Raw genomic sequence first — 16,216 nt, forward strand, 5'->3', positions numbered from 1 at the left:
GGTAAATAAATGCAATTTAGGTGCTGGGATGTGGCTTCTCTGAGGGCTGATAGTGGGGTTGTGCTACTCTTTTTTGGAGTAAATAAATGCAATTTAGGTGCTGGGATGTGGCTTCTCTGAAGGCTGATAGTGGGGTTGTGCCACCCTGTTCTTTGGGCTAAATAAATGCAATTTAGGTGCTGAGGTGTGGCCTCTCTGAGGGCTGATATTGAGGTTGTGCTACTCTTTTTTGGGGTAAATAAATGCAATTTAGGTGCTGGGATGTGGCTTCTCTGAGGGCTGATAGTGGGGTTGTGCTACTCTTTTGGGGTAAATAAATGCAATTTAGGTGCTGGGATGTGGCTTCTCTGAGGGCTGATAGTGGGGTTGTGCTACTCTTTTTTGGGGTAAATAAATGCAATTTAGGTGCTGGGATGTGGCTTCTCTGAAGGCTGATAGTGGGGTTGTGCTACTCTTTTTTGGGGTAAATAAATGCAATTTAGGTGCTGGGATGTGGCCTCTCTGAGGGCTGCTAGTGGGGTTGTGCTACTCTTTTTTTGGGGTAAATAAATGCAATTTAGGTGCTGGGATGTGGCTTCTCTGAGGGCTGATAGTGGGGTTGTGCTACTCTTTTTTTGGGGTAAATAAATGCAATTTAGGTGCTGGGATGTGGCTTCTCTGAGGGCTGATAGTGGGGTTGTGCCGCCCTGTTTTTTGGGCTAAATAAATGCAATTTAGGTGCTGAGGTGTGGCCTCTCTGAGGGCTGCTAGTGGGGTTGTGCCACCCTGTTCTTTGGGGTAAATAAATGCAATTTAGGTGCTGGGATGTGGCTTCTCTGAAGGCTGATAGTGGGGTTGTGCTACTCTTTTTTGGGGTAAATAAATGCAATTTAGGTGCTGGGATGTGGCTTCTCTGAAGGCTGATAGTGGGGTTGTGCTACTCTTTTTTGGGGTAAATAAATGCAATTTAGGTGCTGGGATGTGGCTTCTCTGAAGGCTGATAGTGGGGTTGTGCTACTCTTTTTTTTGGGCTAAATAAATGCAATTTAGGTGCTGGGATGTGGCCTCTCTGAGGGCTGCTAGTGGGGTTGTGCTACTCTTTTTTTGGGGTAAATAAATGCAATTTAGGTGCTGGGATGTGGCTTCTCCGAGGGCTGATACTGAGGTTGTGCCACCCTGGTTTTGGGGGTAAAATCTGCCCCATTAGGTGCTTTTGCCACCCGCTGGCCCCTGGTTTGACAGGAGAATTAATTCCTTTGCAGATTTATTTTGCAGCTAAATCACCCGAATTGGGGCAAAGGCCGGAGCTCGAGCGCCAGGACCCCGGCGTCCGGGTAATATTTAGGGGAAATTAATCCTCATTATCCTCCTTTTGGGGGTGGGAGGGTTTAGAGTGGGGGGTCCCCGGATGCTGGGGTCACCCTGGGGAGGGGTGTGGGGGGACCCCCAGATGCTGGGGTCCCCTTGGGGGGGGTGGGGGGCAGCAGTTGATATCGACCATCAACGTTGCGATGAGGTTTTATTGGGATTAAATAAATAGCGTCCGGGTGGGGGATCTCGAGGGTTTGGGGGGGTCCTGTGTCCCTTTTTTGGGGGTCCTGTGTCCCCCCCTTCCCCATCCCCACTGGCCCAGGGGGACCTGGGTGTCCCCGATTCCCGTCCCCCCTCAGACGCCGTCCTTGGCCTTGGTGGTGCTCAGGGGGACGGTGACCTCCTCGTCCTTGAGGTGACGCCCTCTGTGGCTGGAACAGGGCGAGAGAAACCCCCAAACCTTCAACCTTTCTCCCCAAAACCTTCATCCCTTCCCACCCCAAAACCTTCATCCCAACCCCAAAACCTTCATCCCTCACTCCAAAACCTTCATCCCTTCTCACCCCCAAATCCTTTGTCTCCACCCCAAAACCTTTGTCCTTTCCCACCCTAAAACTTTTGTCCCTTTTTACCCCAAAACCTTCGTTCCTACCCTAAAACATTCCTCACCCCAAAGCGTTCATCCCTTCTCACCCCCAAATTTTTGGGTTCCTCCAAGAAATCTTGTGGGATTTCCCCCCCCCCCCTCCCCCCCTTGTGTCCACCACGAGTGGATGGGGGGGAAAAGGGGGTTCGGAGAGGGGGGGGGTGGCGTGCCAGGGGTGGCCCTGGGCCACCCGGCTGGGGGCTCCTCACCGTCGCTCGACGTCGCCGACGGTCTCGGGCAGGGGCATGCCGCGGGTCTCAGGCAGGAAGCAGGTGGCCACGGCCGAGATGATGGGGGCGGCCCCGTAGATGAGGAGAGGCAGCGGCGGGGCCACCTCGGCCAGCATGCGAACCAGCGGGGCCACCATCCCGCCCACGCGGGCCATCGTGCCCCCCAGCCCCATCCCCGTCTGCCTGTGCCGGGGAGAGGGAGGGGGTGGGCAGACGGACGGACGGATGGATGGGGTGGTTGAGGGATGGATGGTGGGATGGAGATGATGGAGGGAGGGAGGGAGGGAGGGATGGTTGAGGGATGGACGGTTGGATGGTGGGATGGAGATGATGGATGGACGGTTGGATGGTGGGATGGAGATGATGGATGGATGGTTGGATGGTGGGATGGAGATGATGGATGGACGGTTGGATGGTGGGATGGAGATGATGGATGGACGGTTGGATGGTGGGATGGAGATGATGGTTGGATGGTGGGATGGAGATGATGGATGGATGGTTGGATGGTGGGATGGAGATGATGGATGGACGGTTGGATGGTGGGATGGAGATGATGGATGGATGGTTGGATGGTGGGATGGAGATGATGGATGGACGGTTGGATGGTGGGATGGAGATGATGGTTGGATGGTGGGATGGAGATGATGGATGGATGGTTGGATGGTGGGATGGAGATGATGGATGGACGGTTGGATGGTGGGATGGAGATGATGGATGGATGGTTGGATGGTGGGATGGAGATGGTGGATGGACGGTTGGATGGTGGGATGGAGATGATGGTTGGATGGTGGGATGGAGATGATGGATGGATGGTTGGATGGTGGGATGGAGATGATGGATGGATGGTTGGATGGTGGGATGGATGGAATGGTTGAGGGATGAGGGGATTGATGGTGGTTGGATGGGTGGATGGACAGATGGACAATGGATGGATGAAGAGATGGAGGAGTTGGGTGGGTGGTTGGAGAAGCTGAGGGGTGGAAGGGTGGATGGATGAAGAGGTCAGTGGATGGAGGGGTTCATGATGGATGAAGAGGTGGTTGGATGGAGAAGCTGAGGGGTAGAAGAGGTGATGGTGGATGGATGAAGAGATGGAGGAGTTGGGTGGATGGAGAAGCTGAGAGGTGGACGGGTTGGTGGATGGAGATGGAGGAAGAGATGGATGGATGGATGGATGGATGGATGGATGGATGGATGGATGGATGGACAAGCTGAGGGGTGGATGAGTTGATGGCAGATGGACGGATGAAGAGGTGCAGGGGTGGAGTGGTGGATGGATGGATGGAGGATGGATGAAGAAGAGGGTGGATGAAGAGGAGGATGGATGAAGAGGAGGACGAAGAGGAGGAGGGGGGGTAGGCAGGTGCTGGGGGGTGGGGGTGTGGGTGCCCACCCACCTGATGAGGGTGGGGAAGAGCTCCCCGGTGAAGATGTAGGCGCAGTTGAAGGAGGCGGCCAGCGAGCCCTTGCCCAGCACCGCCAGGGCCATGCGCAGCAGCCGCAGCTCTGGGGGGAGCACAGAGGGGGGGGGCACAGTGTCTGCTGCCTCCAGCCCCGCCCCCAGCCCCAAAACCACCCACCTGTGGGCCCTCCCCCCCCCCACCAGTCCCTCCAGCCTCTGGGCTCCCCCCGGCCTCCATCCCACCAACCTCCCTCCATCCTCCATCCCACCTTCCATCCATCCCTCCGGCCTCTGGAACCCCAACATCTCACTCTTCTACCTCTCCATCTCTCCATCCCATCATCCTCCAGCCCATTGTCCTCCCTCCCTCCATCCACCTCTCCATCCCTCCATCCCCTTGTCCTCCATCTCTCCACCCTCCATCCCTCCCACCATCCCTCCATCTCCCCTTGTCCTCCATCCCCTTGTCCTCCATCCAACTGTCTTCCATCTCTCCATCCCATTGTCCTCCCTCCCTCCATCCACCTCTCCATCCCTCCATCCCCTTGTCTTCCATCTCTCCATCCTCCTCCTTCTTGTCCTCCATAACTCCATCTCTCCACCCTTCATCCCTCCCACCATCCCTCCATCTCCTTCTCCTCCATCTCCTCATCCCTCCACCCCCTTGTCCTCCATCCTCCATCCCATTGTCCTCCATCTCTCCATCCCTGTGACCTCCACCCTCTTGTCCTCCCTCTCTCCCTCCTCCATCTCCTCATCCCTCCACCCCCTTGTCCTCCATCTTCTTGTCCTCCATCCCTCCACCCCTTGTCCTCCATCTTCTTGTCCTCCATCTTCTTGTCCTCCATCCCTCCATCTCTCCACCCCTTGTCCTCCATCTTCTTGTCCTCCATCTTCTTGTCCTCCATCTTCTTGTCCTCCATCCCTCCATCTCTCCACCCCTTGTCCTCCATCTTCTTGTCCTCCATCTTCTTGTCCTCCATCTTCTTGTCCTCCATCCCTCCATCTCTCCACCCCTTGTCCTCCATCTTCTTGTCCTCCATCTTCTTGTCCTCCATTCCTCCATCCTCCACCCCCTTATCCTCCATCCATTCCTCCCTCCCTCCCTCCATCCCAGCACCCACCTGTTGGCACAACGATGTTGGCGAGGATGCAGATGCCGGCGAGCGCCAAGGAGCCCCCTTGGGCCACTCGCCGGCCCACGCAGCTGATGACCAGCACCGAGGCCAGCTTGGCCGGGATGTCCACGGCCCCGAAGACCAGCTGGCTCAGGTAGATGTTCACCCCAAAGCCCTGCAGGTCCATGGCCAGCCCATAATAGGCGAAGCTGGTGGAGAACCTGCCCCCAAAACCCAACGGTTCAACACAAAACCCACCAGGCACGGCCAAGCAGGGACCAAAAAGGTGGGGTTTGACCCTAAAAGGTGGGGTTTGGCCCCTAAAAGGTGGGTTTGGCCCCTAAAAAGTGGGGTTTGGCCCCAAAAAGGTGAGGTTTGGCCCCTAAAAGGTGGGTTTGGCCCCTAAAAGGTGGGTTTTGGCCCCTAAAAAGTGGGGATTGACCCCAAAAAGGTGAAGTTTGGCTCCTAAAAGGTGGGGTTTGACCCAAAAATGTGAGGTTTGACCCCAAAAAGAGTGGGGTTTGACCCCAAAAAGGTGAAGTTTGGCTCCTAAAAGGTGGGGTTTGACCCAAAAATGTGAGGTTTGACCCCAAAAAGAGTGGGGTTTGACCCCAAAAAGGTGAAGTTTGGCTCCTAAAAGGTGGGGTTTGACCCAAAAATGTGAGGTTTGACCCCAAAAAGAGTGGGGTTTGACCCCAAAAAGGTGAAGTTTGGCTCCTAAAAGGTGGGGTTTGACCCAAAAAGGCGGGATTTGGACCCCAAAAAGATGGGTTTGGCCACCAAAAGGTGCATTTAGATGTCTAAAATGTGGGGTTTGACCCCCAAAAGATGGGGTTTTGCCCCAAAAGGTGGGTTTTGGCCCCTAAAAGGTGGGTTTTGCCCCAAAAGATGGGGTTTTCCCCAAAAGGTGGGTTTAGACCCCTAAAATATGCTGTTTGACCCCCAAGGGATGGGGTTTGACCCCCAAAAGATGACTTTGACCCCCAAAGGATGGGCTTTGACCCCCCCCCCCAAAGATGGTTTTTGCCCCAAAAGCTGGTTTTTTGCCCCAAAACCGGCCCCACTTGCCAGACGAAGGAGACGCCGCAGGAGACCATCCTCATCCCGGGGGTGCGGACCAGCGCGGCCAGGGCCCCCCCCGGCAGCGGCGCCTCCCGCTGCACCAACCCCCGCAGCACCTGCGGGAAGGGGGATCTGGGGGGATCCTGGAGGGATCTCGGGGGGATCCGGGGGGGGGGGGGGGGGGGGAGGGGGGGGGAGGGGGGGATCCACGGGGGGATAATGGGGTGGGGTCGGTGGGATCGCAGGGGGGGTCCAGGTGATCGGGGCGGGGTTGGAGGGATCTGGGGGGATCAAGGGGGGATCAGATGGATCCAGGAGGGCTACAAGGGGGTGGGGGGGTGGGGGGGGGGAGGATCTGGGGGATCTGGGAGGGATCGGAGGGATCTGGGGGGATCAGAGGGGTGTTGGGGGGGTTCTGGGGTATCTGGGAGGGATCGGGGGGATCTAGGAGGGCAAAAAGGGGTTGGGGGGGTCTGGAGGATCTGGAGGGGATCAGAGGGATCTGGGGGGGTCTAGGGGGGGATCAGAGTGATCTAGGAGGGCTACAAGGGCTCTTGGGGGGATCTGGAGGGATCTGGAGGGGTGTTGGGGGGGTTCCGGGGGATCTGGGAGGGATCGGAGGGATCTGGGGAGGTCTAGGGGGGGATCAGAGGATGTTGGGGGGATCTGGGAGGGATTGGAGGGATCTGGGGGGATCAGAGGGGTGTTGGGGGGGCTCCTGGGGATCTGGGAGGGATCGGGGAGATCTGGGAGGGATCTAGGAGGGCAAAAAGGGGTTGGGAGGGGGATCTGGGGGATCTGGAGGGGATCAGAGGGATCTGGGGGGGTCTAGGGGGGGATCAGAGGATGTTGGGGGGATCTGGGAGGGATTGGAGGGGATCAGAGGGATCGGGGGGGATCTGGATTATTGGGGGGGGTTCTAGGTGTGATCAGAGGGATCTAGGAGGGCTACAAGGGCTCTTGGGGGGATCTGGGGGATCTGGGGGGATCAGAGGGGTGTTGGGGGGGTTCCAGGGGATCTGGCAGGAATTGGAGGGATCTAGGAGGGCAAAAAGGGGTTAGGGGGGATCTGGGGGATCTGGAGGGGATCAGAGGGATCTGGAGGGGTCTAGGAGGGGATCAGAGGGATCTGGGGGGGTCTAGGGGGGGATCAGAGGGATCTGGAGGGGTCTAGGAGGGGATCAGAGGGATCTGGAGGGGTCTAGGAGGGGATCAGAGGGATCTGGGGGGGTCTAGGGGGGATCAGAGGGATCTAGGAGGGATCAGATGGATCTTGGGGGGATACAGGGGGTCACGGGGGGGGATTCAGATGATCTGGAGGGATCTAGGAGGGATCAGAGGGGTGTTGGGAGGGTTCCGGGATCTGGGGGGAATCTGGGAGGGCTCGGAGGGATCTAGGAGGGCAAAAAGGGATCTTGGGGGGATCGGGGGGATCTGGAGGGGATTGGAGTGATCGGGGGGGGCTAAAAGGGGTCTGGGGGGGGGATCCAGGTGATCAGGAGGGATCTGGGAGGGATCTAAGGGGGATCAGAGGGATCTACGAGGGAGAGAGGGGAGTCGGGGGGGTCCGAGGCTGAGTAGGGAGGAAACGGGGGGTCTAAGGGAGGCTGAGGGGGTGCTGGAGGGATTTGGGGGGATCTAGTGAGATCTGGGGGGGACGATCCAAGGGAACTGGAGGGGAGGTTTGGGGGTAGATCACGGAGATTTGGGGGTCCCCCCGTCACCTCCTCGCTGAGCTTGTCCCCCTCCTCCTTCCTCCCGTTGACGCGGGCGACTTTGCGGAGCCCCTCGAGGGCCAGGTCGGGTCTCCCCGAAATCACCTGCCAGCGGGCCGACTCCACAAAGAGCCTTTTTTTGGGGGGGGGGGGGGGGACACACACATACACGAGGGGTTTTAGGGGGGGTCTCAGCCCCCCAAAATCCCCCCCGGGGGTGGGTTTCTGCCCGTACCAGGAGTAGAGGAAGAAGAGGAAGAAGGGGAGGGAGACGGCGAGCTGGAGCCAGCGCCAGTGGGGGAGGCCGAAGGCTACGGCCGCCAGCACGAACTGGCCCAGGGTGTAGCAGTAGCCGTTGACGGTGCCCACCACGGCCCGCGCCTCCGTCGGGATCCACTCCATGCCTGGGGGGGGGTAAGGAATTGGGGGGGGGGGGTGTCTGTCCCATGGGATGGGGCCTAACTGGGATAACTGGGAGTCTCCTGAGGGGAGTGGGAGGGGGCTGGGACATACCTGGGGGTCAGGGGTGGGGTTGGGGACCCCCCTGTGGGTCAGGGGTGGGGACTGGGACCCCCTCGTGGGTCAGTGGGGGGGGTGGGGACCCCCCTGTGGGTAAGGGGTGGGGACTGGGACCCCCTCGTGGGTCAGTGGAGGGGGTGGGGACTGGGACCCCCCTCCATGGGTCAGTGGGGGGGGTGGGGACCCCCCTGTGGGTCAGGGGTGGGGACTGGGACCCCCTCGTGGGTCAGTGGGGGGGGTGGGGACCCCCCTGTGGGTAAGGGGTGGGGACTGGGACCCCCCTCCATGGGTCAGTGGAGGGGGTGGGGACCCCTCCATGGGTCAGTGGGGGTAGAGTTGGGGTCCCCCCATGGGTCAGTGGGGGGGGGGGTTGGAGCTGGGGACCCTCCCGTGGGTCAGGGGTGGGTTTAGGGACTCCCCCGTGGGTCAATGGGGGGCTGGGACCCCCCCCGTGGGTCAGGAGTGGGGTTGGGGGACCCCCCTCATGGGTCAGTGGGGGAGGGGTTGGAGCTGGGGACCCCCCCGTGGGTCAGGGGTGGGTTTAGGGACTCCCCCGTGGGTCAGGGATGGAATTGGGGTCCCCCCATATGTCAGGGGAGGGGGGTGTTGGGAGCTGGGCCCCCCCCCCCCCCATGGGTCAGGGGTGGAATTGGGGTCCCCCCCAGGGGTCAGTGAGCGGCTGGAGACCCCCCAGAGGTCACTGGGGTGTAGGGCTGGAGCTGGGGTCCCCCCATAGGTCAGGGGCAGGGTTGGGGTCCCCCCACGGGTCATTGCGGGGGGGGTTGGGTCTGGGGACTCCCCCATGGGTCATTGGGGGGGTAGGGCTGGAGTTGGGGTCCCCCCGGGGGTGCTCACAGAGGGAGGCGGAGTTGAGGGACACCCCGGCCATGGCCAGACCCGCCAGCAGCCGCCCCAGGCAGTAGAGCCCGAAGGTGGGGGCGGCCGCCGTGGCGGCTCCCGTCACCCCCAGCTGCAGGTAACACCAGCTCAGCAGCGCCCGGCGCCCAAACCTGCGGGACACGGGGCACTGGGGGCACTGGGAGCACTGGGAGGGGGCACTGGGGGCACTGGGATGGTGCTATGGGGCACTGGGAGCACTGGGAGGGGGCACTGGGGGCACTGGGATGGTGCTATGGGGCACTGGGAGCACTGGGAGGGGGCACTGGGGGCACTGGGATGGTGCTATGGGGCACTGGGAGCACTGGGAGGGGGCACTGGGGGCACTGGGATGGTGCTATGGGGCACTGGGAGCACTGGGAGGGGGCACTGGGGGCACTGGGATGGTGCTATGGGGCACTGGGAGCACTGGGAGGGGGCACTGGGGGCACTGGGATGGTGCTATGGGGCACTGGGAGCACTGGGAGGGGGCACTGGGGGCACTGGGATGGTGCTATGGGGCACTGGGAGCACTGGGAGGGGGCACTGGGGGCACTGGGAGCACTGGGATGCTGCTATGGGGCACTGGGAGCACTGGGAGGGGGCACTGGAAGCACGGGAATAGGGGACATGGGGCATTGGGGGTCACTGGGATGCTGCTATGGGGCACTGGGAGCACTGGGATGGGGCACTGGGGGCACTGGGACGCTGCTATGGGGCACTGGGAGCACTGGGAGGGGGCACTGGGAGCACTGGAATAGGGGACATGGGGCATCAGGGTCACTGGGATGCTGCTATGGGGCACTGGGAGCACTGGGATGCTGCTATGGGGTACTGGGAGGGCTGGGACCACTGGGAGGGGGCACTGGGAGCACTGGGATGGGGCACTGGGGGCACTGGGAGGGGGCACTGGGATGCTGCTATAGGGCAATGGGAGCACTGGGAGGGGGCACTGGAGGCACTGGGATGGGGGAGATACAGGGTGCTGGGAATTCTGGGAATCGTGGCACTGGGAATACTGGGATGAGCGAGGGCAGCGCAGCTGTACTGGGACACACCCACCCTGGGCTGGGGCTACTGGGAACACTGGGACGCCAGGGGTGGCCATGTTTGTGACTTCCCCCTCCCCTCTCCCAGTTGCCTCCCAGTTCATCCCAGTCCACCCACTTGTCAGAGAGGACCCCGAAGAGGCCGGAGCCCAGGAGGATCCCGGCCATGTAGAGGGACTGGGCCACCTGCCGCAGCCGCTTGGACTCGCACACGAGGTCCCACTGTAGCCACGAGGGGACGGTGGGGGGTCAACGCCAGCACGGCTGGGGGGGCCCCAAAACCCGGGGGGGGGGGGGGCACTGGGGGCGGGGCTCGGGGTGGGGCACCCCCCTCACCTCGGTAACGATGGTGTGAGCGAAGACACCGTCGCCGTAGGTCCAACCGTCATGGCAGGGCTCGGTGGCCGCCTCGGTGGCCGTGTCAGTGGCCATGACGTTGGCCATGCTGGTGGCCACGCCATTAGCCATACTGTTGGCCATGCCAGTGGCCACACTGTTGGCCACGCTGTTGACCGTGCCCTTGGCCACGCTGTTGACCGTGCCCTTGGCCATGCCGTTGGCCGTGCCGTTGACCATGCTGTTGGCCATGCCACTGGCCATGCTGTTGGCCGTGCCATTGGCCGTACCGTTGACCTCTAAGAGGTGCCACTGGGGTTCCACGTAACGTTGGCAACGCTGGGGCCGGTGGTGGCCGTCGGAGGGGATGGAGACAAGGAGCGGGACATCCCCGGTGCTGCCGTTGGCCACGGGCCACCGAGGCCGGCAGTGGTGCTCGGGGACGCCGGCAGTGAAGTTCTGCAGCAGGTTGTGGCTGGCCAACATGAGCAGCGGAATGGCCAGGGCGGCCACGTAGGTCACCTGGAAGCGGCCCATCCCCCCCAGGTGGGCCAGCAGCTCCACGAAGGTCATGGTGGGCGGGTGGAGCTGGAGGGGGCCCGGGTCAACTGGGGGGGGAAGGAGGAGAAGAGGGTGAAGGATGGGCCAAGGGTTGGCCAAGGGTTGGCTAAGAGGTGGCCAAGGGGTGGACAGAGGGTGGCCAACAGGTGGCCAAGGGTTGGCCAAGTGTTGGCTGAGGGTTGGCCAAGGGGTGCCCAGCAGGTGGCTGAAGGGTGGCCAAAGGTTGGCCAAGGGTGACCAAGGGGTAGACAAAGGATGGCCAAGAGTTGGCCAAGGGGTGGCCAACAGGTGGCCAAGGGTTGGCCAAGGGGTTGCCAAAAGGTGGCCAAGGGGTGGCCAAGGGTTGGCCAAGGGGTGGCCAAAGGGTGGAAGGGTTGGCCAAGGGGTTGACAAAGGGTGGCCAAGGGTTGGCCAAGGGGTGGCCAAAGGGTGGAAGGGTTGGCCAAGGGTTGGCCAAGGGGTGGCCAAGGGGTGGCCAAAGGGTGGCCAAGGGTTGGCCAAGGGTTGGCCAAGGGGTGGCCAAAGGGTGGCCAAGGGTTGGCCAAGGGTGGTTTGGGGGAAGGGTGAGAGTTGAGGGCCCCTGTCAATCTATCGAGCCTATTGATCTATCAGTCTGTCAATCAATCTGTCAGTCTGTCAATCAATCAATCGATTGATCTATCAATCTATTGATCTAATCGATCTAATCAATCAATCTACCCACCAGTCTATCAATCTGTGGATCCCTATTGATCAGTCGGGATGTCTATTGATCTATCAGTCTGTCAATCAATCTGTCGGTCTGTCAATCAATCAATCAATCAATTGATCTATCGATCTAATCAATCAATCTACCCACCTGTCTATCAATCTATCAGTGTCGCTGCCAATCTATTGATCTTTATTGATCTATCAGGATGTCTATTGATCTATCAGTCTCTCCATCGATCTGTCAGTCAATCAATCAATCTATTGATCAATCAATCTATCGATCAATCAATCTATCGATATCAATCTACCTGCCTATCAATCTATCAGTGCCGCCACCAATCTATCAATCTTTATTGATCTGTCAGGGTGTCTCTCGATATATCAGTTTCTCCATCAATCTGTCAATCAATCGATCAATCGATCTATCGACTATCAATCTATTGATCTATCGATCTAATCGATCAATCTACCTACCCATCTATCAATCAGTGTCACTATCAATCTGTGGATCTCTATTGATCTGTCGGGGTGTCTATTGATCTGTCAGTCTCTCGATCAATCAATCTATTGCTCTATTAATCTATTGATCTATCAATCTATTGATCAATCTATTGACCTATCAATCTAATCAATCAATCTACCTCCCCATCTATCAATCAGTGTCACTATCAATCAATAGTGATTGATCAGGGTGTCTATTGATCTATCATCCGTCAGTCTCTTGATCAATCGATCTATTGATGTATCGATCTATCAATTTATCCACTAATCAATCAATCTACCTCCCCATCTATCAATCTATCAGTGCCATCATCAATCTCTATTGATCTATCGGGGTGTCTATTGATACGGCGCTCTCCCCGTCAGTCACTCTCTCGAGCAGTCGATCTGTTGATCTATCAATCTATTGATCTATTGGTTTATCAAGCTATTGATTAATCTATTAATTTATCAATCTATTGATCTATCAATCTATTGATCTATCAATCTGTTGATCTATTGATCTATTGATTTATCAATCTGTTGATCTACCAATCTATTGATCTATTGATCTATCAATCTATTGATCTATCAATCTGTTGATCTATTGATCTATTGATTTATCAATCTGATGATCTACCAATCTATTGATCTATTGATTTATCAATCTATTGATCTATCAATCTGTTGATCTATTGATTTATCAATCTGTTTATCTATCAATCTATTGATCGATCAATCTGTGATCCATCGATCTCTCAATTTATCAATCTGTTGATCTATCAATCTATTGATTTATCGATCTATTAATTTATCAATCTATTGATCTATCAATCTGTTGATCTATTGATTTATCAATCTGTTGATCTATCAACCTGTTGATCTATTGATCTATTGATTTATCAATCTATTGATCTATCAACCTGTTGATCTATTGATTTATCAATCTGTTTATCTATCAATCTATTGATCGATCAATATGTTGATCTATTGATCTCTTGATTTATTGATCTATTGATCTATCAGTCTGTTGATCTGTTGATCTATTAATTTATCAATCTATTGATCTATCAATCTGTGGATCTATCAATCTATTGATCTATCAATCTGTGGATTTATCAATCTATTGATTTATCAATCTGTTGATCTACCGATCTGTGGATCTATCAATCTATTGATCTATCAATCTGTGGATCTATCAATCTATTGATCTATCGATCTGTTGATCTATTGATTTATCAATCTATTGATTTATCAATCTGTTGATCTACTGATCTATTGATCAATCTGTTGATCTATCGATCTCTTGATTTATCAATCAGTTGATCTATTGACCTATTGATCAATCTACCCACCAGTCTATCAATCTCAGTCTCTCTTGGCTTATCAATCGCTGATTATTTATTTCTTGCTACCAGCTCTGCCCCTCGCTGCTCTCCCCCCCCTCATTATTGATCAATCAATCAACCAACCAATCAATCAACCAATCCCCTCTCCCCTCCATCCTACCAGTCTCCCGACAGCGCCCTCCCGCCACCGCTCCCTCCCGATCAATCGATCCCGACCTGCTCTCGGGCTCCTCTTCCTCTCCCTGCCGCTCCCTCGGCCTCCGGCTCCCTCTGTCCGTCCGCCCGTCCCTCCCTCCCCTCCCCCCGCCCCTCCCTCCCTCCCTCTGCCCCTCCCACTCTCGCCCTTCCCCCCTCACCCAATCAATCGATCAATCGATCGATGATTTCTCTCCTGCCCGGGGCCAACCCTCAGCCGGCTGCCGGCTCCACCTGCCCCCCTATTGACGACTCCGCTTATCAATAAATTGATTTCTCTGCCGATCCGTGTCGGCCTATTGATCTCCCCTCCCTATTGATCCATCGATCGGTTTTCCTGTCGACCAATCCAGCGAGCCCCTTCACTATTGATGGATTATTGATCTTCAGGTCAATTATCTATATTATCTATAATGTGTTGCTCATCAATTAGCCCATAATCTATTGATTAATTTATTGGTCTGTATGTTTCTGCTGATCAATCTATTGATCTATTGATCAATCTGTTGTTCCACAGCATCTCTATTGATCCATCTGATGGGCTGGGTGTCTCCAGTACCGATAAATCGATCTAAAATCGATTCATTGATCAATCTATTGGTCTAGTTTTTTCTATTGATTTTTTTTTATCCATCAGTCTAATGATCTCCTTCTCTATTGATCCATTGGATCAATATTGGATCAATATTGAATCAATATTGATATTGGATCTATTGATCAGTTTATTGATTCATAATCTTTCTATTGATCAATGTATCAGTCTTAATCTATTGACCAGTATTGACCTATAATCTTCTTATTGATTGATTTATTGACCTTTAATCCCTCTATCGATTGATCTATTGGTCTCTATTGATCAACCCGTTAACCTGTAACCTAACCTATTGGCCTATAATCTATTGATCAATATAGTGATCTTCATCTATTGGCTGCTCTATCGGTCTTTATTGATCAGTCTACCAAGCTTTAATCTCTCTATTGATCAGTCTATTGACACATTATTGATCAAGTATCGATCTTAATCTCTCTATTGATCAGTCCCTTGACCTATAGGGGTCATCTTAATCTTTCTATTGATCAGTCTTTCCCTCTATTGATCAATCTATTGATCTTAATCTCTCTATTGATCAGTCTCTTGACCTATAATCTTTCTATTGATCAATCTTTCCCTCTATTGAACAATCTATTGATCTTAATGTCTCTATTGATCAGTCCCTTGACCTATAATATTCCTATTGATCAGTCTTTCCCTCTATTGATTAATCCATCGAGCTTTAATCTCTCTCTTGACCCACCCATTGGCCTCTCTCTCCCCTGATCAACACATTGATCTCTCTATTAATCCGCTCACCTGTCCGTCACTCCAGCTATCGCCTGACCTCTCCCAACACCAAATCCCGCTCTCCGGAGCCGTCTGCCAGCAGTTACCGCCCCTCGGCCTCGCAGCTGCCCATGGCCACAGCCCTGGCCTCGGCCTTGGCCCCGCTCCTATTTAAAGCCACCCCAGGTCCCAGTTAACGTTTGACTCCAGCGGGACCAGATCCCGCTACGGGTCAGTGGAGACGGTCATCAGGCGGAAATACCGGTTCTGGCCATGCCAGTCCCCAACCAGGGATGCCCAAGGGCTCCCTGCGGCCATCCCAACCTCTCCATCCTCTTCCTCACCGAGGAAGCCCCTAACCCCAGGTGGATGGGGACCCCCCCAGCCCCCCCACCCCACCCCCCCCGATTGTTTTCGCTATCCATGGTGGATGATTTATGAAACAAAGTCCCCGCAGGCCCTGAAGCGGCTTGCTGGGAGCCCCTTGGACCCCGGTCAGGAGGGCAGCGGGAGGCAGCGGAGCGTGAGCAGGACGTGACAGCAACCGGGGGACTTGGGGGACAGTCTGACGTGGGAGGGGGGGGCAGGACGCCTGGGTCCTCACTGGCCAGGTGGTTGGAGAGGAGGGTGTGGGGTGTGCGGGGTGGCTGGATGCCTGGATCCTTGGGATCTGGAGATTCCTGGGATCCCTGGGCACCTGGATCTGTGGATTCTGGGGTCCTTGGGATCCCTGGGCACCCAACACCTGGATCTTTGGGATCCTTGGGCACCCAATGCCTGGATCTTTGGGATCCCTGAATTCTTGGGATCCCTGGGCACCAAAAACCTGGATCCTTGGGATCCCTGGGCACCCAACGCCTGATCCCTCGGGCTTCCTGGCTCTTTGGGATCCCTGAACATCCAGATGCCTCATTCCTCAGGATCCCTGGTTCCTTGAGATCCCTGGGTCTTTGGGATCCCTGGGCACCCAACACCTGGTTCCTCAGGATCCCTGGGTCCTTAGAACACGTGAGTCCTCAGGATCCCTGGTTCCTCGGGATCCCCGGCCACCCAGATGCCTGGATCCTTGGGATCCGATAATTCCTAGGATCCCTGGGCACCTGGATCTGTGGATTCCGGGTCCTTGGGACATCTGGGCACCCAGCATCTGGGTGCTTGGGATCCTGGGACATCCTGACACCTGGTCCCTCAGGATTCCTGGCTTCTTGGGATCCCTGAACATTCAGATGCCTCATTCTTTGGGATCCCTGGTCCTCAGGATCATCCCTGGGTCCTCAGGATCCTCCCTGGGCACCCAACGCCTGGGTCTTTGGGATCCCTGGGCACCCAATGCCTGGTTCCTCAGGATTCCTGGCTCCTTGGGATCCCTGAACATCC

The 16,216-nt window shown here is 56.1% G+C and overlaps 1 protein-coding gene across 2 annotated transcripts; it reads right to left on the minus strand.

Annotated features, from left to right (window-relative positions):
• Positions 1–1,481: 1,481 nt before the first annotated feature.
• On the minus strand, positions 1,482–14,962 carry LOC141938811 (solute carrier family 22 member 6-like). 2 transcript variants are annotated; one of them, XM_074857815.1, is made up of 11 exons: positions 14,870–14,962; positions 10,244–10,851; positions 10,026–10,129; positions 8,838–8,992; positions 7,699–7,867; positions 7,473–7,596; positions 5,755–5,864; positions 4,693–4,907; positions 3,564–3,672; positions 2,146–2,349; positions 1,482–1,721 (listed from the first exon to the last, which is right to left on the minus strand). In XM_074857815.1, exons 2-11 carry the CDS (start codon positions 10,814–10,816, stop codon positions 1,646–1,648), a joined length of 1,839 nt encoding a protein of 612 aa, XP_074713916.1. In that variant the 5' UTR covers positions 10,817–10,851; positions 14,870–14,962; the 3' UTR covers positions 1,482–1,645. The 2 variants fall into 2 exon arrangements, with proteins under 2 accessions (XP_074713916.1, XP_074713917.1); XM_074857816.1 differs by lacking the exon at positions 8,838–8,992.
• Between the last annotated feature and the right edge of the window lie 1,254 nt (positions 14,963–16,216).

This window comes from Strix uralensis, unplaced genomic scaffold (assembly GCF_047716275.1).
Source record: "Strix uralensis isolate ZFMK-TIS-50842 unplaced genomic scaffold, bStrUra1 scaffold_319, whole genome shotgun sequence".
Taxonomy (NCBI): domain Eukaryota; kingdom Metazoa; phylum Chordata; class Aves; order Strigiformes; family Strigidae; genus Strix; species Strix uralensis.